At 43.6% G+C, this 25,688-nt stretch overlaps 2 protein-coding genes across 3 annotated transcripts; one reads left to right on the top strand and one right to left on the bottom strand.

Annotated features, from left to right (window-relative positions):
* Positions 1-2,728: 2,728 nt before the first annotated feature.
* pou1f1 (POU class 1 homeobox 1) lies at positions 2,729-7,265 on the top strand. Of its 2 annotated transcripts, none has more exons than XM_046366706.1 (7): positions 2,729-3,085; positions 4,190-4,339; positions 4,444-4,542; positions 4,644-4,886; positions 4,991-5,155; positions 5,257-5,377; positions 5,474-7,265. In XM_046366706.1, exons 1-7 carry the CDS (start codon positions 2,956-2,958, stop codon positions 5,679-5,681), a joined length of 1,116 nt encoding a protein of 371 aa, XP_046222662.1. In that variant the 5' UTR covers positions 2,729-2,955; the 3' UTR covers positions 5,682-7,265. The 2 variants fall into 2 exon arrangements, with proteins under 2 accessions (XP_046222662.1, XP_046222670.1); XM_046366714.1 differs by having other exon boundaries at positions 5,257-5,317.
* chmp2ba (charged multivesicular body protein 2Ba) lies at positions 7,247-24,220 on the bottom strand. The gene is made up of 6 exons (XM_046366725.1): positions 24,056-24,220; positions 20,718-20,809; positions 14,757-14,951; positions 13,609-13,711; positions 13,275-13,381; positions 7,247-8,610 (listed from the first exon to the last, which is right to left on the bottom strand). The coding sequence occupies exons 1-6, from the start codon at positions 24,087-24,089 to the stop codon at positions 8,497-8,499; spliced, it is 645 nt and encodes a 214-aa protein (XP_046222681.1). The 5' UTR covers positions 24,090-24,220; the 3' UTR covers positions 7,247-8,496.
* Positions 24,221-25,688: the final 1,468 nt, after the last annotated feature.

Consider the following 25,688-nt stretch of genomic DNA (forward strand, 5'->3'; position numbering starts at 1 on the left):
TACCCTCCCTAACCCCACTCTTTACCCTCCCTAACCCCACTCTCTACCCTCCCTAACCCCACTCTTTACACTCCCTAACCCCTCACTCCACCCTCCCTAACCCCTCTTTACCCTCCCTAACCCATCTTTACCCTCCCTAACCCCTCTCTTTACCCTCCCTAACCCCTCTCTTTACCCTCCCTAACCCCACTCTTTTCCCTCCCTAACCCCACTCTTTTCCCTCCCTAACCCCACTCTTTTCCCTCCCTAACCCCTCTCTCCACCCTCCCTAACCCCTCTCTTTACCCTCACTAACCCCACTCTTTTCCCTCCCTAACCCCTCTCTCCACCCTCCCTAACCCCCCTCTTTACCCTCCCTAACCCCACTCTTTACCCTCCCTAAACCCTTACACCACCCTCCCTAACCCCTCACTCCACCCTCCCTAACCCATCTCTTTACCCTCCCTAACCCCTCTCTTACCCTCCCTAACCCCTCTCTTTACCCTCCCCAACCCCTCTCTTTACCCTCCCCAACCCCTCTCTTTACCCTCCCCAACCCCTCTCTTACCCTCCCTAACCCCTCTCTTACCCTCCCTAACCCCTCTCTTACCCTCCCTAACCCCTCTCTCTACCCTCCCTAATCTCTCTCCACCCTCCCTAACCCCTCTCTACCCTCCCCAATCCCTCTCTTTACCCTCCCTAATCCCTCTCTTTACCCTCCCTAACCCCACTCTATACCCTCCCTTTACCCTCCCTCACCCCTCTCTCTACCCTCCCTCACCCCTCTCTCTGCCCTCCCTAACCCCACTCTTTACCTTCCCTAACCCCTCTCCCTAACCCCTCTCTTTACCCTCCCTAACCCCTCTTTACCCTCCCTAACCCCTCTCTCTACCCTCCCTAACCCCTCTCTCTACCCTCCCTAACCCCTCTCTCTACCCTCCCTAACCCCTCTCTCTACCCTCCCTAACCCCTCTCTTTATCCTCCCTTTACCCTCCCTAACCACTCTCTTTACCCTCCCTAACCCATCTCTTTACCCTCCCTAACCCCTCTCTTTACCATCCCTAACCCCTCTCTTTACCCTCCCTAACCCCTCTCTTTACCCTCCCTAACCCCTCTCTTTACCCTCCCTAACCCCTCTCCCTAACCCCTCTTTATCCTCCCTAACCTCTCTCCACCCTCCCTAACCCCTCTCTTTACCCTCCCTAACCCCTATCCCTAACCCCTCTTTATCCTCCCTAACCCCTCTCTTACCCTCCCTAACCCCTCTCTTACCCCTCTCTCTACCATCCCTAACCACTCTCTTTACCCTCCCTAACCCCTCTCTTTACCCTGCTTCTCCTCTCTCCTGTGTACCAGTATTCTTTCTCTCTGCTCCAAGAATCCAGCTTGTTTCGTCCAGACATTTGATCTATTAGGGTACATCAGTATGGCTTGTGTTGTGAGGCAGGTTGGAGCGTGCCCACATGATGCTCTGACTTCTGGCTAGGTGGTGACATCAGCTCACCTGCTGCCCACCTACTCTCCCTACAACTACAGCTTATTGTCTCTTAAACAACAGTGTGACTTCACTGGTTTAACTCTCACTATAATCACCACAAAAACAACAGCTGGACTGAAGTCTTTTCACCAGCAGAGTGACTCAGGGCCAGAGAGAAACTCATGCAGGCACGCGGCTCCAGATGAACTACTAATCAGAGATGATGACTTCTGTTGTCTTTCATGCGAACACAGTTAACACACATAGAGCCCACACAATACACACCCAATACCAACCTATTTGATACAATGCTAGCACAATACACACCCAATACTAACCTATTTGATACAATGCTAGCACAATACACACCCAATACCAACCTATTTGATACAATATTAACACAATACACACCCAATACCAACCTATTTGATACAATACTAACACAATACACACCCAATACCAACCTATTTGATACAATACTAATACAATACACACCCAATACCAACCTATTTGATACAATACTAACATAATAGACACAATGCCAAAACAATGCCAGGCACATCCTCTCCACTTCCCCTCCTAATCCTGCCAGACAGATGGTTAGAGTACAAACACACACATAAACACACACTGCTTCTTTCACTACAAACCAGGTCAATCACATAAAAAAAGCTTACATTAATTAAAATGTATTGCTAGAAGTTTTCTTAGTCTAGTATTCAGTTCTGCAGAGAGGGACATTGCTAGAAAGCTCATAAAGAAAGTATAAATTAAGTTTAAAACCTATAGATGTGAATGTTTGATACTATTGATGTATGTAGTGTGCCTTCTTTTTCCAGCAGCACTCATGACTATTCTGTCTTTACACATGTTACCCTAGCACAGTTTCTTCTCATAAACAGAGTTTGAAATGGAATCCGATGGGAATATCTGTTCCCTATAGAGTCTGGTGCTCAGAATATCCATCCACATCATAAAAATAGCATGGAAATAGAGACAGACACCCAGAGAGAGAGAAATAAATGGATTGAGAAAGGGGGGGGGACCCAAAGAGACCCACCTAGAGAGAAGATTAAGTTACCCAATTCTCTCTGCTACTAATCCAGGCTTTTCCCGGCACTGGCTGGAGGCAAAGGGTCAGATACAACCACAGCTATGGGGGGGGTTGGGTGGCGGGGCGGGTATTAACAAGGATGAGGTGGCGGTGGTGGGGGGGGCAGAGAAGGGTGGGGTATAAATACCTGCAGTAGACAGGCGGGCGTCACTCAGGTGGGCTCACAGGGAGGCCAGGGAGGAACACAGAGCAGATACTGGCCAGGTGACAGACACATAGGAAGCAGAAGGAGAGGGGACCAGCCAAGCACAGCAGCTTTTACCTGTCCAGGGAAGAAACGACAAGAGGTCAGCACCTGAGTGTCTACCTGAGAACAGCTAAGTGCAGGGAAGGTCAATCTTCCTGATCCTATCCAGGTGAGAAGGAGGTTGTGAGATCATCGTGATGTCGTGCCAGGCGTTCAGCTCGGACTCCTTCACCCTGGCAGGAGACTCCCTGCCCCTCCTCATGCACCACGCCTCCGCTGCCGACTGCCTGCCCTCCTCCACACACACACACAACATGGTGTCCGCAGGTAACTTCTCACGCCGACCCTTAACCCCTGATCACACATTCTTTCTATCCCTCTCAACCATGTCCAGTCTTCTAACAGTTGTGCTGGGTCCTGCTCTCTGTGGTGTAACTGTGTTAAAAGCTGTCTTTTTCCTGTGTGTGTGTGGGTGGATATTAGCAGAGCTATTATAGCTGAACCCTGAAGATCTCTCTTAGATGTTTGTAGATAGAACATCTCCAGCTCTTGGCCTTGGAGAGATTCCACAGAGGTGAATAGAGTTGTGTTTGTGTGTGTGTGTGTGTGTGTGTGTAGAGAGCGTAGGTGGGGTGTTTGTGTGACCCCCACTGCTATCCAGGCTGCAGACTGGATGTATTAACTAACACCCTCACACTGGCACGCGATTGTGTACACACACGCACAGGTAGCAGGTAGCCTAGCATTTAGAGCGTTGGCAGAGGTTTCTAGTTTGAATCCCTGAGCCGACAAGGTGAAAAATTGGTTGATGTGCCCTTGAGCAAGGCACTTAATCTGAACCGCTCCAGGGTCGCGTTGGCAGACACTGGCCGTGACTTCTCTCTCCGAAGGGGGTCTCAGGGAGAATTTGGATATGGAAAAAACACTTGAAATAGCACCCACCAAATTATTATTATTATTATTATTATTATTATACGCACACACATCTTACTTTACAGCTGAAGATGAAGATTTTGGACTGCATCTGAACATTGTCTGCACAGTTTCTTATAAGATTCACAGTTTCTCCCTGCTGTGTCTGTCTGTAGAGAATTACTGTAGTATGGAGGACAGTAGGAGTGTTATTAGCCTGTCCAGTTTGAGAGCTAAATTAACAGTCCGCATTCACCATGAGAAAGGACTTCACCAGAAGAACAAACCTGCTAACTGAAGTCCAATGTTCTGTCCATCGTCATTGGAAAGGAACCTACACTAGGTTAATTCAACACTACAGCTTCTACAACAAAGAATGTAAATCAACCACCATTCTATTGCTATCACTCAATACAGTTTCTTCCACAAGCAGGTGCACCCATGGACAATTACACAAGTACAGCAAAAAGCCATGTCTAAACTGATCTAAGGTCTCTCTCCCTCGTTCCCCCTCACCAGTCCCGTCAGGTCGGTCTCTCCTCCAGTCCTCCAAGCGATCCCACATGCACCTCTCCACCTCCACCCTTGGCAACGGTCCTCCCGGCCTGCACTACCCCATTACACCCTGTCACTATAGCAACCAACAGACCACTTACGGCATGATGGCAGGTCAGTGATGATGGTGGTGGTGATGATGATGATGATGATGGTTGTGGTGGGGATGGTGATGATGGTGGTGGGGATGCTGCTGATGATAAAGGTTTCCTCCCTAGCTCAGGAGATGCTGTCTGCCAGTATATCTCAGACCAGAATCCTCCAGACCTGCAGCGTCCCGCACCCCAACATGGTCAACGGAGCAAACACACTGCAAGGTACGCACGCACGCACACACACACAAACACCCTTCATACAGCTACACTCCCCTCTAGTGGCTGTAGCTGGTATCACAGTTGATGTTTCTCCATCTATTTAGGTTCATTGGCCCCTTGTCTGTATAAGTTTCCAGAGCATGGTCTGGGTGGGGGATCGTGCTCTCTGAGCCACAGTTTCCCCCCACTGCCCCCTGCCATGCTGTCTGAGGAGCCACCCCTGGGAGGCACTAAGGACCTCCGCTTTAGGAGCCGGCCACCAGATGACCCCCCCGACATGGACTCACCTCAGATACGAGAGCTGGAGAAGTTTGCCAACAACTTCAAACTCCGCAGGATCAAACTGGGTGAGTTAGATATCTACTGTCTTTTTGTTCTGAACTGTTTAAAACAGTTACACATGCACACCCACAATGTAATAGCTGACTGTGTGTGTATGTCTGTTTCAAAGGGTACACCCAAACTAACGTTGGAGAGGCTCTGGCTGCGGTGCATGGCTCAGAGTTCAGCCAGACAACCATCTGTCGCTTTGAGAACCTGCAGCTGAGCTTCAAGAACGCCTGCACGTTAAAGGCCATCCTGGCCAAGTGGCTGGACGAAGCAGAGCAGGCCGGGGGTGAGTGGACAACCATGATCTTATCCTGGGAGAGAGGGACAGCCATGACCTTAAAGTAATGAATGACTAAGGATGTGACCTTAATGTTGTTCTTTCCACAGCTCTGTTTAATGATAAAACGGGCATGAATGAGCGTAAGAGGAAACGAAGAACCACTATCAGGTATCTACCCTCGCAATTTTCTCTTCTGCATCAGATACCTACAACATATTGTTCCATCAGGTAACTAACTACACATTACAATTACAGAGATGCTTGAAAGTGATTTGATCAAACACCACCTCCCTCTTTAAACACTGCATCCCTCTCATCCTGTAGTCTGGGGGCTAAGGAGGCATTGGAGCGTAGTTTCAGGGAGAAGATCAAGCCCTCATCTCAGGAGATCATCCGTATGGCCGAGGGGCTACACCTGGAGAAGGAGGTGGTCCGGGTCTGGTTCTGTAACCGTCGGCAACGAGAGAAACGGGTCAAGACCAGCCTTCACCACAGCTCCTACCTGACCAAGGACAATCCTACCTATAGATAACCCTAACCCCTATCTGTCCCCCAATGCCATAAAACCTTGAGTTCGGGTGTGACCTCATTCTTTAATTGGACTAAAAGCCTTTTGATCTTCAAGTGCCTGCAGCCTAATACTATTTCTCCCAGAAGTGTCTGGCCGTTGTAAAAACAAATGACACTAATACATTCCCATGTGTCTTTATCATGATCTATTTATCTCAAATGTAATATATAAACAGAATGATTATGAATGTGAACATCTAATTTATTGACAGATGTGTTTTCAAGTCAGAGACATCTTCAACCCAGAGAGAGAACTATATACAGACATTCTCAGACATTTTGATATGTAAGAAATCAAAACGTCCCAGTTGCACGTGTCATCTTTCATACGTACTGATTTCATGATGCGTTTCCCATGAATAAATACATACAAACCAACAGTGTGGTGAGGACAGGAGATGATTTAAGTGATGAATATACAAGCACCTGTGTCCCTGTAGCATACTGGAGACATTATACTGAATCAGTGTAGAGCTGGGCTCAAAAGCAGGCCAGAAGTGCCAGTTGTCGTCTACAAATCAATCATTCAGTACAGGGTAGATGTATCAATCATTCAGTACATGGTAGATGTATACAAATAAAAAAAGTGAAAAAAATATGATTTAATGAAACATTTATCTGAGATGCAATTAATTAATTAATGGATTGTGCACTGACATGCATTTAATATAATGATTTGTTGATTCATTTATTAAGCAGTTGGTGCTTCCGAGAGCCCAATAAAAGGGAGCTGAGCACCCTGCACTGTATGACAGTGACATTATTCCCTGATTTATTGACGTGTTTCTGTGAATACAAACATCCAGCCCACTAGTCAACATGTGCATACTGTGCTAAACTCACACAGTCATTATAACTGTAGAGTGGCTCCTGTCTTACAGCTGTCTGGTGGAGGAACCTCTGAATTCATCTCCATAGCCCCTTCCCCCAGGATCCATTCACTCTCCCATGTCTTCATTTGGATGTACTGGGAGAGCAGAACTGTAGGAATCTAGATAGAGTAATCTCAATAGGACAGGCATGAAATAAGGATAAGATTAGAAGGGAACATGCTCTGTGGTCTGAAAAAAAGGTGGGATGCACTGTGGAACTACTGATACTGAGATCCCTACATAATGAGCTCTATGGCTGCGCTCTCCGCGCTCTCCAGCGCTGCGTGAGTGTGTCAGGGCTGGGGTCAATTCAAATTGAAGGCAGTCAAGTCAGGAAGTAAACATAAGTAACCATTTCAAATTTGAAAAATCCACATCTATTTTCAATGACTTCTCAATAAACTGAGGAGTAGAAGCTATTTATTTCAACAGTTTTTTATTTTTGAATTTAAATTAAAATCACTTCCTGAATTGACTCCCTTCAATTGAAATTGTGTCATTACAGCTCTGGGCCTCCATGCTTCTAATGCGGACTGTCCTCTTCAATGCCTGAATAAAAACACCATTGATATGAAGCAGGTGTGGTTAGCATAGGTCATTGTTTGAGCAGCAGCTAGTAAAACAACATATTTCACTGCACCTATTCAGTGTGACAATAAAACATTTTTTTTGTACATGATGCTATTTTATTCATTATAAAAGTCATCAAGTCTAAACAGTACAACTGAATAGATAGAGGATACATACATGGTGGAGAAAGTCATTTATTCACCTTTCCTCTCTGGAGAATTTCACCACAAAATCAAGTTGAAAAGAAACTGCTGTAACAATAGTAAGCCAGTCAATGTTTTCCAGTAACAATCTTTAAGACAATTATTTTAGTATACAGTGATATACTAGTCGACATTAGAAAACCAGAAGAGAACATTCTAGAATGGATGAAATGTTTAGTTGATAATGCAAAATATGTCATTGTCTCCTTACCTGCTCTTACAGCATGGTAGAGTGAAACAGAGAGAGCGTCAGGAAGACAATGATCAGTCTTCTTCACAAACCCATTGTACACTCTAGAATGTGTGTGTGTGTGTGTGTGTGTGTGTGTGTGTGTGTGTGTGTGGTGTTTTTTAAAAACAGCTCTAACAACAGATGCGATAACTGCACAGCAGCCGAGATAAAAGGAGAGAGATGAGGAGGACAGACAGACTGCTGGTTCAATCACACATCAGAAAGACAGGACACACAGAGATCAACTAAGACACATAGACAACATCTTCAAATTAAGAGTACAACTCAATAGTACAAAACAAGCAATTCAAAATGAACCATTCTTTGAAATATCAAGTTAATGATTATTAGTTTGAATTAGCATTAATTACTATTTCACACATCGTTTTAAACTGAATCTATATATCTGACATCCAGCTTGATCCTGCTAATTCCATAGATTCTCATGCAAAATGTTTATTAGTGAAAAAGTCAAGCCCTTACCCTACTCGTAGGGGTTAATGTCAGTAGTTCCTAGAGTTAATGTCAGTGGTTCTAGACAGACACAGTGTCAGTAGTGACACCAGCAGCATCTATAGTACTGTACCTAAAGATGTGAGAGCACAGAGAACAGTCATTACCTCGCTCTGTTTCATTGACTTCATCCTCCTCCCACAGGATTTGTACTCCCAGGACTAATGGAGAATCGATGCACAAAATAGAATGTGAACATAGAGGTCATTCTTCCAGAGTCAACAGTCTGTATGTACATAAAGAAGCCAACCCCTTCAGCAGGCTGCAGCAGAATGTATTGTGGGTCATAATATTCTATTATTCCTTAATTTAGTCATTAAATATTTCAGAACCACCCACACATGGACCACCAGCCTGCTAGTACACAGGCCTAGCCCATGGTGTGTGTTAGTCCACTCCCAGGGCTCGGAGTTGTCGCTCGATCTCGTCGTCAGAGATCTGCGCTTTCCGTTTAGGAGAAGCAGTAGGGAGACTCTTCCCTGCTGCTGGGGCTCTCACCATCTGAAACACACACACATCCCAACAGGTTAACACTGGCCTTACAACACACAGTAGAGTAGCCCTTCTGCATAGAAAGTGGTGGTGTAGTAACAGATGCTGTCCCCCAGGGGGAGTGGGTTCCCTGCCAGATAGACAGTCACTGTAACTGCCTCATTTATCGCCACACACAGGACACCTACAGGCACAGTCTACAGCACGTGTCAAACTCATTCCACGGGGGGCCGAGTGTGTGCAGGTTTTTGCTCTACCCTTGTACTGATGGATGAATTAAAGTAATTAGTAAGGAACTCCCCTCACCTGTTTGTCTAGTTATTAGTTGAATGGAACAAAAGAAACCAGACACTCGGCTCTCAGTGGAATGAGTCCTGGTCTACAGGCTGTCATCTCATAAAGACAGGCAGGCTACAAGCACAGACTATAGGTTGTCATCTCATAAAGACAGGCAGGCTACAGGCACAGACTACAGGCTGTCATCTCCTAAAGACAGGCAGGCTACAGGCACAGACTACAGGCTGTCATCTCATAAAGACAGGCAGGCTACAGGCTGTCATCTCATAAAGACAGGCAGACTACAGGCACAGACTACATGCTGTCATCTCATAAAGACAGGCAGACTACAGGCACAGACTACAGGCTGTCATCTCATAAAGACAAGCAGGCTACAGGCAGACTACAGGCTGTCATCTCATAAAGACAGGCAGGCTACAGGCACAGACTACAGGCTGTCATCTCATAAAGACAGGCAGGCTACAGGCTGTCATCTCATAAAGACAGGCAGACTACAGGCACAGACTACATGCTGTCATCTCATAAAGACAGGCAGGCTACAGGCACAGACTACAGGCTGTCATCTCATAAAGACAGGCAGGCTACAGGCTGTCATCTCATAAAGACAGGCAGGCTACAGGCTGTCATCTCATAAAGACAAGCAGGCTACAGGCTGTCATCTCATAAAGACAAGCAGGCTACAGGCAGACTACAGGCTGTCATCTCATAAAGACAAGCAGGCCACAGGCACAGTCTACAGGCTGTCATCTCATAAAGACAAGCAGGCCACAGGCACAGCCTACAGGCACAAACTACAGGCACAAACTACAGGCTGTCATCTCAAAGACAAGCAGGCTACAGGCACAGACTACAGGCTGTCATCTCATAAAGACAGGCAGGCTACAGGCTGTCATCTCATAAAGACAAGCAGGCTACAGGCAGACTACAGGCTGTCATCTCATAAAGACAAGCAGGCCACAGGCACAGCCTACAGGCACAAACTACAGGCACAAACTACAGGCTGTCATCTCAAAGACAAGCAGGCTACAGGCACAGACTACAGGCTGTCATCTCATAAAGACAAGCAGGCTACAGGCACAGACTACAGGCTGTCATCTCATAAAGACAAGCAGGCTACAGGCACAGACTACAGGCTGTCATCTCATAAAGACAAGCAGGCTACAGGCACAGACTACAGGCTGTCATCTCATAAAGACAAGCAGGCTACAGGCACAGACTACAGGCTGTCATCTCATAAAGACAAGCAGGCTACAGGCACAGACTACAGGCTGTCATCTCATAAAGACAAGCAGGCTACAGGCACAGACTACAGGCTGTCATCTCATAAAGACAAGCAGGCTACAGGCACAGACTACAGGCTGTCATCTCATGAAGACAAGCAGGCTACAGGCACAGACTACAGGCTGTCATCTCATAAAGACAAGCAGGCTACAGGCACAGACTACAGGCTGTCATTTCATAAAGACAAGCAGGCTACAGGCACAGACTACATGCTGTCATCTCATAAAGACAGGCAGGCTACAGGCACAGACTACAGGCTGTAATCTCATAAAGACAAGCAGGCTACAGGCTGTCATCTCATAAAGACAGGCAGACTACAGGCACAGACTACATGCTGTCATCTCATAAAGACAGGCAGGCTACAGGCACAGACTACAGGCTGTCATCTCATAAAGACAAGCAGGCTACAGGCACAGACTACAGGCTGTCATCTCATAAAGACAGGCAGGCTACAGGCTGTCATCTCATAAAGACAAGCAGGCTACAGGCACAGACTACAGGCTGTCATCTCATAAAGACAGGCAGGCTACAGGCTGTCATCTCATAAAGACAAGCAGGCTACAGGCAGACTACAGGCTGTCATCTCATAAAGACAAGCAGGCCACAGGCACAGCCTACAGGCACAAACTTCAGGCTGTTATCTCATAAAGACAAGCGGGCTACAGGCACAGACTACAGGCTGTCATCTCATAAAGACAAGCAGGCAACAGGCACAGACTACAGGCTGTCATCTCATAAAGACAAGCAGGCTACAGGCACAGACTACAGGCTGTCATCTCATAAAGACAAGCAGGCTACAGGCACAGACTACAGGCTGTCATCTCATAAAGACAAGCAGGCTACAGGCACAGACTACAGGCTGTCATTTCATAAAGACAAGCAGGCTACAGGCACAGACTACATGCTGTCATCTCATAAAGACAAGCAGGCTACAGGCAGACTACAGGCTGTCATCTCATAAAGACAAGCAGGCTACAGGCAGACTACAGGCTGTCATCTCATAAAGACAAGCAGGCTACAGGCGGGCTACAGGCAGACTACAGGCTGTCATCTCATAAAGACAAGCAGGCTACAGGCAGGCTACAAGCAGGCTACAGGCTGTCATTTCATAAAGACAAGCAGGCTACAGGCAGACTACAGGCTGTCATCTCATAAAGACAAGCAGGCTACAGGCAGACTACAGGCTGTCATCTCATAAAGACAAGCAGGCTACAGGCAGACTACAGGCTGTCATCTCATAAAGACAAGCAGGCTACAGGCGGGCTACAGGCAGACTACAGGCTGTCATCTCATAAAGACAAGCAGGCTACAGGCAGGCTACAAGCAGGCTACAGGCTGTCATTTCATAAAGACAAGCAGGCTACAGGCAGACTACAGGCTGTCATCTCATAAAGACAAGCAGGCTACAGGCAGACTACAGGCTGTCATCTCATAAAGACAAGCAGGCTACAGGCAGACTACAGGCAGACTACAGGCAGACTACAGGCAGACTACAGGCAGACTACAGCAGTGGTATTGAAACTTTTTCAGAAGGGATTTTTTCCACCAGAATTTCCATTCATTCTCAATAGCAGTCCAAATCTAATGACAACATTAATCTAGAAATGTAGATTTTTAGATCAACAAATAACCTTTAATTCATTGCATTCATCTCTTCTTAAAATTAATAGAAACAAATTAATTCATTTACTCAAAATTGTTTTTCAAATCTTTCTTAAAACCGTTTGTATATTGTCCCACACAATAATCTGCACACACACACACTTATTTTATTAACATTTTGGCAACCCCACTGCAGTTCCCCCGCCTACAAGCAATCTTCCATAAAGACAGGCAGGCTACAGGCACAGTCTACAGCAGTGTTTCCCAACTCCAGTATCCCCAACTGTAAACATTGTTGTCATAGCTCCAGACAAACACCTGATTCAACTTGTTAACTAATCATCAAGCCCTCAAATTAGTTGAATCAGGGACTACAACAAAAATGTTAGGTAGGGCTGTGATGATACCAGTATCGCAATATTTTTTCCATGACAAAAATGAAAATACGAAGCAGTAAGAACGCTTTGGTCCTTTAAAACCTGATGTATGTAAAATATTGTGTTCTATATCTTGGCATATAAATAAATGTGACTCTGGAAGACAACATTATGTTTCCAACATTAGGGCTGTTTTCTTAAAGAAATTAAATCCAGTTTGTGTTTCGTTTTCTTACCACGATACTAACGAGTATTGCAATACTAGTATCGTCCCAGCCCTACTGTTGGGTACTCTAAGACTGGAGTTGGTCTCCCTCCCATTAAGACAGGCAGACTACGGGCTATCCTGCTACTGTATTTGTCTGCTACACCTCAAAGCATCCAGATGGGAGAGAGCTTTGAGATGATACAGGACCCTCTTACCTTTCCAGAGGACTACTTATGGGGAGAAGTGACTGTGGTATGGTAGAGGGCAGTATGTCTTACCTTTCCAGAGGACTACTTATGGGGAGAAGTGACTGTGGTATGGTAGAGGGCAGTATGTCTTACCTTTCCAGAGGACTACTTATGGGGAGAAGTGACTGTGGTATGGTAGAGGGCAGTATGTCTTACCTTTCCAGAGGACAACTTATGGGGAGAAGTGACTGTGGTATGGTAGAGGGCAGTATGTCTTACCTTTCCAGAGGACTACTTATGGGGAGAAGTGACTGTGGTATGGTAGAGGGCAGTATGTCTTACCTTTCCAGAGGACTACTTATGGGGAGAAGTGACTGTGGTATGGTAGAGGGCAGTATGTCTTACCTTTCCAGAGGACTACTTATGGGGAGAAGTGACTGTGGTATGGTAGAGGGCAGTATGTCTTACCTTTCCAGAGGACTACTTATGGGGAGAAGTGACTGTGGTATGGTAGAGGGCAGTATGTCTTACCTTTCCAGAGGACTACTTATGGGGAGAAGTGACTGTGGTATGGTAGAGGGCAGTATGTCTTACCTTTCCAGAGGACTACTTATGGGGAGAAGTGACTGTGGTATGGTAGAGGGCAGTATGTCTTACCTTTCCAGAGGACTACTTATGGGGAGAAGTGACTGTGGTATGGTAGAGGGCAGTATGTCTTACCTTTCCAGAGATCTCGATCCCGATCTCATCCAGAACCTGGTTCACAATGTCCTGAGATTCTTCCTCATCTCCTGATTCCACAAATATCTCATCTAACGTATCGTTGACTGGAGGGAGCAAGAGAGAGAGGTAGAGGGGGAAAAGGGGCAGACAGAGAGTGAGAGGCAGCGAGACAGAGGTCCTAGTCAGTTTACCGTTAAAAGGTAATTGAACCACTAGGCAAACACACTGATCCGCATGATGTTTTTGGTTCTGACAGTTTTGTCAGTCACTATTGTCATTCTTTTAAAATGTTTAAATCCTAGGCTAGAGAGCCAATGATAGCAGGTCTTACTCATGTCCTCAGTCATGCCCATCTTCATGTTCTCTTTCTGGAAGTCCTGCATGGTCTGGAGGGTCTTCTGAGGATCCATCTTCTTGTTCACCGCCTGCATTGTCTGGACAAACACAGAGACAGACAAGACTTACACCACCAAAACTGTTATATTACACAGACACAATACACAACTCCCAGAGCATGCACGCGCATCATAAATACATAGAGGGATTCTGCCTCTTCTTCCTGTGTGTGTTATCAGCCATGGCCTAGTTTCACGCCGGAGCCTCAAACTGCCAAATGAGCTGCACATGTCACATGTAATTAGATGTCATTTTTGTATTGCTCGAAAACCTTTTCAGAGCATGTCCCTGTTGTTAGTGGGTCTCTCTGCAGCCCCATAGTCTAGATGAAGCTAGAAGTGGGCTGTTTGGTGAGACGTTACTGTTTTCCCTCCACACTGAAGCCGTGGTAACACAAGCATGGTAACACAGAAATGAGCAGCGCTCCCTAAACACATTCCTTTTTCTGTTACAGATAGGTCTAATTCTAGGACCAGCCAATCAGACATCCAGGCCATGACTAATTAACTACCACACAGAGAAAACACTCCGATCAGAAACAATGCACTGATTAGAAACAGATTAATACATGAATAACTACATTAATAAATACTTTCAGACTGTAACTAGTTCACATTCTTAGCTCTAAACTTTATAAGTTTATAGTCCTATAACCAGGCTAATAAGATATGCTACTTTATACGTTACCAGAAGACTAATTGATAATAAACTAAGATGTGTAAGGATGTCATCTGATCTGTGTCTCTGATCTGTGAAAGGGTATAGGATGGATGAGGGTGAAATGAGAATCTCTACTCAATCAGACAAACATTACCATCCCGAGGGGATGACAGGATATATAGACAGACTAATTATCACACACTCAGAGATGGAGAGGAATCCTTTGAACGGTTTTGGAGAAGCTGTTTTAATGTTAACTGGGTTTGTCGGTCTGCTTTTTGGCCTCATTTACACAGGCACACATAAATGTATGTGTGTGTGGAGCAACAAAACAAATGTTAAAAAGTGATGACTTTTAGAGGCCCAACATCCAAAATGTGATGGTCTGCGCGTGCCTGTCAGAATGTGTGTGGTGCTCTTTACCTTAGCCGTAGTGGACATGGCTCCAGCCATCTTCATCTGAGAATTCATGACCTTGGTCTGTGTGGACATGGAGGTGACCTTTGAACTGACGGCGTAGGTCCGGTTCTTCTGCTTCCTCAGCTGGACCAGCTGCTTGGCCAAGATCTTACACGCCTCGCGGTTCCCAGACTTAGCCATCTTCTTTATCTCCATCTCCTACAGGGGGAAAGAAGGAACAGGAGGAGGAGGATCAGCATCTGATTGGCTTTGCATATATTTTAGATTCTTCAAAGAAGCCACCCTTTGCCTTGATGACAGATTTGCACACTTGTATTCTCTCAACCAGCTTCATGAGGTAGTCACCTGGAATGCATTTCAATAAACAGGTGTGCCTTGTTAAAAGTCCAGGATATGTAATGGCTATTTGACCTAGGAGAGTGATTAAGTGCTGCATTAGATGACCTGGCTCCCACAATCACCCGACCTCAACCAAATTGAGATGGTTTGGACTGCAGAGTAAAGGAAAAGCAGCCAAGTGCTCAGCATATGTGGGAACGCCTTCAAGACTGTTGGAAAAGCATTCGATGTGAACCTGGTTGAGAGACTGCCAATAGCATGCAAAGCTGTCTTCAAGGCAAAGGGTGGCTACTTTGAAGAATTCAAATTATATTTTGATTTGGTTAAACACTTTTTTGGTTACTACCTGTGATCCTGAGTGGCCCAGAGGTCTAAGGCACTGCAGCTCAGTTCTAGACAAGTCGCTACAGACCCTGGTTCGATCCCAGGCTGTCATTTTAAATAACAATTTGTTATTAACGGACTTACATAGTTGAATGTAAAAAATTATTCCATGTGTTATTTCATAGCTTTGATGTCTTTACTATTCTACAATGTAGAAAATAGTCCAAATAAAAATAAAAACCCTTGAATGAGCGGGTGTGTCCTAACTTTTGGTACTGTACAGTTGTGGCCAAAAGTTGAGAATGACACAAACATTAAATTCCATAAAGTTTGAAGCAGCAGTGTCTTTAGATATTTTTGTCAGATGTTACTAAGGAATAATGAAGTATAATTACAAGAATTTAAATGAGTGTCAAAAGCTTTTATTGACAATACCATGAAGTTTATGCAAAGAGTAAATATTTGCAGTGTTGACCCTTCTTTTTCAAGACCTCTGCAATCTGCCCTGGCATGCTGTCAATTAACTACTGGGCCACATCCTGATTGATGGCAGCCCATTCTTGCATAATCAATGTTTGGAGTTTGTCAGAATTTATGGGGTTTTGTTTGTCCACCTGCCTCTTGAGGATTGACCACAAGTTCTCAATGGGATTAAGATCTGGGGAGTATCCTGGCCATGGACCCAAAATATCAATGTTTTGTTCCCCGAGCCACTTAGGTATCACTTTTGCCTTATGGCAAGGTGCTCCATCATGCTGGAAAAGACATGGTTCGTCACCAAACTGTTCCTGGATGGTTGGGAGAAGTTGCTCTCTGAGGATGTGTTGGTACCATTCTTTATTCATGGCTGTGTTCTTTGGCAAAATTGTGAGCCCACTCCCTTGGCTGAGAAGCAACCCCACACATGAATGGTCTCAGTATGCTTTACTGTTGGCATGACACAGGACTGATGGTAGCGCTCACCTTTTCTTCGGACAAGCTTTTTTCTGGATGCCCCAAATAATCGGAAAGGGTATTCATCAGAGAAAATTATTTTACCCCAGTCCTCAGCAGTCCAATCCCTGAACCTTTTGCAGAATATCAGTCTGTCCCTGATGTTTTTCCTGGAGAGAGGTGGCTTCTTTGCTGGACTTCTTGACACCAGGCCATCCTCCAAAAGTCTGCGCGCACAGTGAGGCCAAGAAGCACTCAGGCCTGCCTGCTGCTATTCCTGAGCAAGCTCTGTACTGGTGGTGCCCCGATCCCGCAGCTGAATCGACTTTATGAGACGGTCCTGGCACTTGCTGGACTTTCTTGGGCGCCCTGTAGTCTTCTTCATAAAAACTGATCCACTCTCCTTGAAGTTCTTGCTGATCCGATAAATGGTTGATTTAGGTGCAATCTTACTGGCAGCAATATCCTTGCCTGTGAAGCACTTTTTGTGCAAAGCAATGATGACGGCCCGTGTTTCCTTGCAGGTAACCATGGGTGACAGAGGAAGAACAACGATTCCAAGCACCACCCTCCTTTTGAAGCTTCCAGTCTGTTATTTGAACTCAATCAGCATGACAGAGTGATCTCCAGCCTTGTCCTCGTCAACACTCACACCTGAGTTAACGAGAGAATCACTGACATGTCAGCTGGTCCTTTTGTGGCAGGGCTGAAATGCAGTGAAAGTATTTTGGGGGGGATTCAGTTCACTTGCATGGCAAAGAGGGACTTTGCAATTAATTGCAATTCATCTGATCTGTCTTCATAACATTCTGGAGTATATGCAAATTGCCATCATACAAACTGAAGCAGCAGACTTTGTGAAAATTAATATTTGTAAAACTTTCAAAGATTTAGCCACGACAGTACACATCAGTTTCCCCAGGGAGCCTTGTTAGATTATACACAGTGTAAATACTGTGATTTGGCTATGGTCTAAACACCTGAGAGCTAGCAGCCCCTCTTAGCTTTGGTAAAACAGCCTATTGCCCCAAGGGAACACACACTGCTAGGCTGTAAAGCCATGGCCCCTGGAAAACAATACAGCTGCAGCCCTGTGTGTCTCAGATTATTCTGAAGAGCCAGTCCTCAAAAAAATGATTGATGAATTATCATTTTTACAGGAATAATACTCCCATCCCTCCACCCCTTCCCTCTGTCAGAGTGTAGTGAGGGTTAAACTATCATTAGGCTGATCAGTGCTATGTATAGTGGAGAAGAGCTGAGTGAAGGAGATGATTATTCAGCAGAGCCAGTCTCCTCCTCAGGTAGAGCGCTCTGCTAAACAGCTGAGTAGGCAGATTTCCATTACAGGACCATTACATTACCCCTCAGACACACAAACAGGTGCAGTCAGTCTCTGCTTGCTAAACATATTAACGATCAGAATAGACAGAACATCTTAATAATGAGGCTGCTATCTGCCATAATGCAAAATGACATTTAAATATGTAACAGTGATTTAGGATGGGATGACAAGTGGTGCTGATGTGAGCTTATTACTGATATTGTATTAGGAAATTAGGAAATACCATGGTTGATTAGGAAATTCCATGGTTGAACATGACCAATGGTACAACTACCTGGGACAATTTGTTTTTAATTCAAATCAGCCCCTCTGTTGGATTTGGTCTCGGAGTGAATGCACGAAAGAAAAAGCCTGCAAAGCACCCCCCCCCCCCACAAAAAAAAACATCTAAAAAATATATATATATTCCTATTAAAATTTGGTACAAAATATTCAATAGAGTAATTTTACCAATTGCACTATATGGAAGCAAGGTTTGGGGCCCACCTGTAATTACGATTATAAGCAATGTGCAAAAAACCCACATACGGAATTCTGATTGCCAAAGCCCGAGGAACATCTCATGACCATTCATTCCTGGAAGTATTTACATAGTATATAACTTACAAGTAATACATAGTGTAACCATCATCCATGTTTATTTTGTTATTTATTAGCCATTCTTTTTAATAATTTTATTTAATTAAATGTATCAACCAAAGATTACACTATACAACAGCAGTAGTGTTGTACCTGTAGACATGATCATGTGACCTAGGCATATGTCACACGTCACGACTTCATAGGAGTGTCATTTGAACGTTTTTTGTTTTCATCAAAATGTGTTTTTGGGCAGAAATGACTTCTGGAACATGTGAACATTCATGTACCTTAATAAAAAATGTGTATGCCATCTGTAATAAATGTGTTAAATTACGAGCCTAGTTGGTTTAGCCATGGAAAAATACAGGAAACTTCCCGCTAGCCATGAATGGCTGAGATAATGAGTGGGCTGGACATGCCGGGAGATAAGTTCGGATTGGTCTGCCATGTAGAATGCTTCGGTCTATAACATGAGCTGCTCAGTATGTGTAGCAACCCTTTCTACCGCGACGTATTTTGACATAGTGTTGCATTGCTGCAATGAGGTTAATAGCGCTATCGACAAAAATTAGTGGGAAAAAGTAGTGATGGAGTACTTTCTGGAGGACGATCGTGCCATGCTGACTCTCTCAGACTCTGAAAATGAATCAGACGATGAGGAAATCCCTGATTTAGGTAAAAACATGTTAATTGAACCAGACGTTGTAGATTCTTCCGCCATCACTGTAATCAGAAGAAACGGCGCTCAACAGTGTCATCTCGGAAGAAGTTGAGCGAGTTTTGAAATCAGTGGAATGCCCGGTGGAAGCAGAGATATTATTACCAAATGCAGAGAGTCCAAAAGAAATCACGAGGATGTTGTATAAAACACCTGTGTCCAGATTACATCTTCAAACTAAGGGAAACCATGGTATCCATGACAGAGGGAGAAGTGTTCATCCATATATACAGGTAAGAGTCTAGCTCCATGTTCAGATATTATACGTTTCTAATTTTGTCAGAAAGCTGTTGTCATTGCAAGTTAAAGCGTACTGTTAGCTAGCTAACGTTAGCTGGCTGGCTCTCTCGCTAACATTACATGTATCATCTGTGTAGTGATATTATTTGTATCTCAGAAATCCATTTACATTGCTAGTTATAGCCTAATGCTAGCTAGCTAACATTGAACCTAATTGGTTAGCTTTAGATTCCTGCAGATTCATGCATGGTGCATGGCATTTTGAGTTGAGATTATGGTTCATTGTTTAGCTAGCCTGCTACATTTCTAAACACAAGACTCCACTATGCAAGTCACCATTTCACTGTACCGTTTACACCTTATGGATCTTGTGCATGTGATAAACAAAGCTTACATTTAATTTGATATAGTATGACAGAGACGGTAATGTGAAGAACAACATGACCTGCACCAAAATCAGATGATGATACAACCCAAGGACTAGATAAAGTGTATTTTGACTAATACTTTCTGCTACTACTTTCACCACTTTTAATCTTTGTTTACTACTATCTCATTCACTCTGTTCAGCACATGGCCTCACATGTGAATTGTTAAAGAGAGGGGTGGGGCTAAGGCATAAGAGGGTTAGACTATGCTGAATAGTGTAGACAAAGAAAGGCTCTCAAGTTGGTGTACAAAAAATTTATATGGGTCATTTTCTCAAAAGTGGGGTTAGAGGTTTGTCAACATTCAAAGCAGAATTACTTTCCCATTGTTCCTCAACTGCAGGTTATGATATTCAATTTTCTAGCTCTGATTCTCTACCTTTATCCAACGTAAAAACCACCATTTCAATATTTGCTACATTGGACTGAATCCAGGTGGTGGGTCACATACAGTATGTACTATTATTAATACTGAAATTAACTGCGTTTCATTATCCTCATTGCACTATATTAACTGAAATGCTGTACCACTATACTGCTTTGGCAATATGTACAAATTTGTATTTCATGCCAATAAAGCAATCTGAATTTGAGAGAGAGGGGAGAGGATTCGGTAAAACTGACAGATGAATGATGCTATCAAATAACAATGTACATAGAGAAAGACTGATCTAATGCTCACTGGAACAGAGCAATAATTCAGCTAGACAGATGTGACAAAACATGCTCTTTTCATCTGAATAATGAACCAAGTTGTTCTATGGAATAAAGTGGCTATAAATTCAAATCATGGGCTATCCCTGGATCCATGCCAGTACACACACACACACTCTACCTGTCCAAAGCGGTCTTTTCTATCCCAGTGGTTAGCTAAGCAGCTTGTAGGCCTAACAGACAGATCAGGAAAGGGATGTGAGTGGAGGTAGGATGGAGCAGGATTCACCTTGAGTCATTTACACACATTTGATGAAATCAGCAGAAAAGGTTCTACTGAGAAACTAAAGCCTGCTGCCGTCCTACAGCACTTCACAGGGTGAGGGGGGAGGGGGTCTCACCATTTGTTTCTCTTGTTTCTCCAGAGCAGCTCTGTCTCTAGTGATCTGTCTCTGTGTACCACGAAGCTCCTTCGTCTGTTCCTTTATTATGTCTGCGAGAGAGAGAGAGAGAGAGAGCAATTAGAAAAACATTTACCCTACAAACATAGTTATTGAATCAAACTGTTTTTTTAGACAGACAGACAGCTAGCTTTCTGTAAAGCTACAGAAGCAGAGTACCATTCTGTTCACACAGGTAGATAGACAGGGACAAAGCTCTGGAAATTCCTCATTCACAGGGCTGAGCCTGGACTCTAAACCATTCCTGCCTCACACACTACCCATTACCCTGACATGACACGTGTAACACAGTCCGACACGCTATGCTCCAAATACCAGACTCAACTGTACACAATAAAACTGGGTTCTTTATTAAATGGATAGGTGGACCAACACTAAAGAAAGAGAGCTCAGGATTGAACTCTTATTGAGATAATTCATACTTCAGATGGAACAGACTAAAATAATTCCTTAATAACATATTACTTTTAGAAATATTGGCAGGGTAAACTATGTGATGAGTCTTGTTTCAAGGGTTTCCAATAACAATACACCAGGCTCCTGCCTTCATAAGTACAACAGCAATAATGTAGCAAAAATAATAATCATTTGAATCAATGTTTTAAGGCAGGATAAAACCCTTGAAGTGTAGCATCAATGGGAACAATATAGGCACAAGCGTGAGGTGAACTGAATAAGTGAAGGCATTCACAGAGAGATGGTCACACAGCAGCAGTTCCTAATATAAGACTGTGGAGTATGAGTTTGGAGAGCAGTCCCAGAGAGAGACCAGGCATGTCTGTAGGCAAGAGTACACTGTTCTAGCCATTTCATCCAAACTGCCTCACACATTCTCTCTCTTACACACACACACACACATCTGTGAATGTGTCCCGGCCGTCGCAGCTCCCGTATTTGGGTAAAGGACACGATCCCCTACACCACTATTAGCTCTAAGGTTACCGTAGACACATATAGTGAGCCAGGGCACTCCACCAGCTGATGCACTACTAGACCATTACACTGGACTCCATCACTAGAATGAGAGGATTCCCAGAGATTCTCTCTACAGTGGAATAGGTACCAGAAGCGCTACCAACAACCTCTAACACGACATCTAAATTGAGCCGGTTTCATTGCTGGATCAAAACGCTAAATATTCAACAGAAAATTATTTCTTTCCTCAAAATATTTTTTTTCCCACAAAACTATAAAAAGGTATAAACATTTTTTTTTTAAACAATAACAGGAAAGTATTTGTTTATTGTTCAGATAATTCCTGAATGTAAGTCCAAAACTGAAGCATACAGCAGTGAAAGTTGTGTTGTTGTATTTTCTTCTAAGTTTGAGGTGCTTTACATGAGGAAAGTGAAAGAAAAATATATATATCCCCCCCCCAAAAAAAAATACTGCAGTAAAGTTTTTACAGATAAATGTTGCAGAATAACAGGCTCTCAAACTCTCAGAAAAATTACCATAATGTAAAAATAATACATTTTAAAAAATGACCTGAAAGTGAGAATCCTTGCTATAGGTGCCCTCATCACCCCAACAACTCCAGAGAGAGAGAGAGAGCTGGACCACTTGTGAGAGTGAAGCGTAGTATCTACGTGCAGGGTGACGTATCGACAACGTCTACAAGAGGGTGGGGTATTGTCTACAAAACTCCACCAGCTATTCTCTGCCCGCCATCACACCCGCACGCCCTACCATGGGATACCACCGCTTCTCGACACTGGGCAACCTTGGCACCCCACGCCCAGAGAGAGGAGAGAGAAAGAGTGAGAGAAGGGGCAGAGACGCTGAGATATCCTATCAACCATCTGGCCTTGAGTAAACGTACAGTACAATCACAGTAAGTGAATATTGATTCTCCATCAATGAGACCATGGTCATGAAATAACTTATTAATATTGAATTAGGTAGAAACTTGAAATTGATTATATAAAAACATACAATATGTTTTTGTTTAATAAAGTTATTAGTGATTCAGAAGTAATGTATTGGTGTATTCTGAATAGTTCTGTTGCATTCTGACCCTGTAAGACCAAGACATTTTGACTGATAAGGCCCAACATTTCAATGGCTCAAGGAAATACACAATAAGATGGAGACATTTCTTCCTCTTGTTAACTTTTGTTTATCAAGAGACACCTGAAAATCAATATTTGAGGTTCTTCTTTTAACATATTGCTACATTTTCAAAGTATCAGCAGCAGCAAAATGCTGCATGGCTCATGCTGTGTTCTCTTTACAGGCAGTTTGAACTCTTACACACACACACACACACACACACACACACACACACACACACACACACACACACACACACACACACACACACACACACACACACACACACACACACACTTCACTGTTGTCTTTTGGTTTCCCCTTGCGTCATATTTGACTACTATGAGACAGGAAGACTGAGAAGTGTTTTACAGTCAAACATAGCCTAATTGTAATCTTGACATGATCATTACAAGGGTTGGGAATTGCCAGGGACCGCACCATATGATATTATCACGATACTTTGGTGCCCAAATGATTGAGAACAATTGGAGTGTTGGTGCAGCTGGTACAGTAAACTAGCGCAAAAAAAAAAATATTGCTATATTGTCAAAACGATACATCAAAAGTTATTTCCCGATATGTAACTGTATTGATTTTTAGAGAGTAGCGGGAATGGATAGCGCAGACAGTGTGATAAACCTTACTTCTATCCATCTGTCTTTAACTGAACAGAGTGAAGTAACAGGGTCTCTCGATCACATGTTCTCTCGTGTGAACAAAGCTTTCTTACAGGTCCTAGACTGCTAGAGGCTGTTAATCATGGAATTCATCTGTTCCAGTCAGCAGGTAAATTACAAAGTAACCATTAAACATACTAGGCAGTATCGTCAAATCAATGTAACAATGTACTCATTTAGCCTAATGCAACTACACTGTTCACACGATGGTCAAATTGTGACCAGTTTTTTGTTTGTTGCATTTAGCAACTTCACAAGGAACTTTCACTGATAACGTTACACCGACAAGTGGAATAGTAACGTTATATTGTCTAGTTTCAGACTGTGACACAATCTAACTTGAGGGGATTCCACGTTGACCAATGTCATTGTTGATTTTGTAACAAACATGCATCTTCACTTTTTAAACTGGTGTCAGGTGAACTGTTAAAACAGTTCAACTGGCTCGTTCAGTAGGCACGTCTATGTTCGTTAGTGGCAGAGTCTGGGTCACACCAATTCAAACAACTTTGCTACAAGCCTACTAGCAGTGGAAAACAAACTTACCGTCGACTGTCTTCTTCTTGAATAGAGAAGCCATGGCGCACAAATGAAAACCAAATACTAGACCTAAATACAATGTATGTGCTTCCAGGCCGTGGGCAGCTAAACTGTAGCTCTAGCAACAAGCTGAGACTTCCTGGTCGAACTGTTCCATCCTTTCACATGACATCCCAGACTCACCGCCGACTCTCTGACGTCACCACGGGACTCTCACAGTTCCCCTTGTCTCCAATAGAGAGCGCTACTGTTCCAACGCAAACGGAGCTCTTTTACGGTTCATATCAACCCGCACAGTGAACTGGGTTAGATTTTTTTTTTTTAGTTATCAGTGATTATTTGATCAACTCTGCTCAGAAATTGCAGTGAGTAGAAAACGAGGACGGTAACTTTGAGAAAAACGCCCTCTACGGAAAAGTTTGGTAAGATTTAGATATGTGCATACTGGCTATCCTTAGACAAACACTCTTTGAAGGGAAATAATATTTATTTTGTTCTTTAATAAAAATAGAAACCCAAACATATTCACTTTAAATTGTACTACTTTATTAAAAACTGATTACAATTCTTCTCTCTAACCAAGTGGATGATTTATCTTTAGGCTCCCCTACTGGTATATATAAACACGTTTATAGATCTAACTTCATAATATTATATATACATAACTTTTTTCTAAATGACAAAATATTAGATCAATGTACCTCAAAATCGTTTTATTGAAGTGACTTAAAAAGTTGAGATGAGACAGATGACATTTTTTGTTGAGCAAGACAAGTGGCATCCAGGCTAACTGTTGGTGACACCTGTGAAATGACAGGATGGGGGCGTTTAACCTCAAGACACCAGACCAGTCACTAGAAAGCAATAAATAGTAGCTCAAGCACAGGCCGTTTACATTAGCATTTAGGATTTTTATTTTTGCATATTGGATTATGCCCCCATTAATAAAATGTTTGGAGGTTTTTTCTATGCACACGAACATATAGCAAATGCTCGGGATTGTTATGTCTGTGTGTGTGTCCCCCTCTGTGTGCGCTCGTGTGTGTGTGTATTTTTTTAAGAAGCTATGAAAATGTAAAGTACTACATCCATAAAAACAACCACATAGGCTAGATAGACATAAAATAACTCCCTACGGCTTTACACCGCCATCAATTATTTTGTTCTCATTTCATCCTCATCTCACTGGATAATGTTACCACTGAGGTCAGGGACCTGCTATATTAAAGAATAAATTCAAAGGATGGTTTCTCTTCATATTAATGCTGCTGTGAGAAACATTGCAGTCTGCTCACTTGAACCGTAACCAACTCAATTCAATGAAAATTCTGAGTTCCCTCCATTTGGTCAAATGGAAAAGGAGGGAGTAGAGAAGAGGAGAATAGGAGAGGAAGAGAGGGGGAGTTATGGCTCAAAATGAGAGGATGGGACCAAGTACAGAAGGAGGAGAGGAGAAGATAACAGATGAGAGGAGACAGAGGATAGTGGGGTGACTTTGAGAAGACAGAGGAGAGGAGGATTAGTAGCTCTCAGCTCATACCCCTCTCCATCCCAGTGGAGGAGTGCAGTGTCCTGGGGCGTTGTTCTAGTTAAGGTTATTAGGGAGATGTTAGGTCTAATCAGTAGTAGACTACAGGGA

The sequence above is a fragment of the Oncorhynchus gorbuscha genome, linkage group LG01 (genome assembly GCF_021184085.1).
Source record: "Oncorhynchus gorbuscha isolate QuinsamMale2020 ecotype Even-year linkage group LG01, OgorEven_v1.0, whole genome shotgun sequence".
Taxonomy (NCBI): domain Eukaryota; kingdom Metazoa; phylum Chordata; class Actinopteri; order Salmoniformes; family Salmonidae; genus Oncorhynchus; species Oncorhynchus gorbuscha.

Excerpts from the sequence above, each read along its gene's own strand:
- pou1f1 (XM_046366706.1), top strand. The coding sequence starts at position 2,956 with ATGTCGTGCCAGGCGTTCAGCTCGGACTCCTTCACCCTGGCAGGAGAC. Across the intron at positions 3,086-4,189 it reads ACACAACATGGTGTCCGCAG|TCCCGTCAGGTCGGTCTCTC; the intron begins GTAACTTCTCAC and ends CCCCCTCACCAG. Across the intron at positions 4,340-4,443 it reads CACTTACGGCATGATGGCAG|CTCAGGAGATGCTGTCTGCC; the intron begins GTCAGTGATGAT and ends TTTCCTCCCTAG.
- chmp2ba (XM_046366725.1), bottom strand. The coding sequence starts at position 24,089 with ATGGCTTCTCTATTCAAGAAGAAGACAGTCGACG. Across the intron at positions 13,712-14,756 it reads CCATGTCCACTACGGCTAAG|ACAATGCAGGCGGTGAACAA; the intron begins GTAAAGAGCACC and ends GTGTTTGTCCAG. Across the intron at positions 13,382-13,608 it reads GGGCATGACTGAGGACATGA|TCAACGATACGTTAGATGAG; the intron begins GTAAGACCTGCT and ends TGCTCCCTCCAG.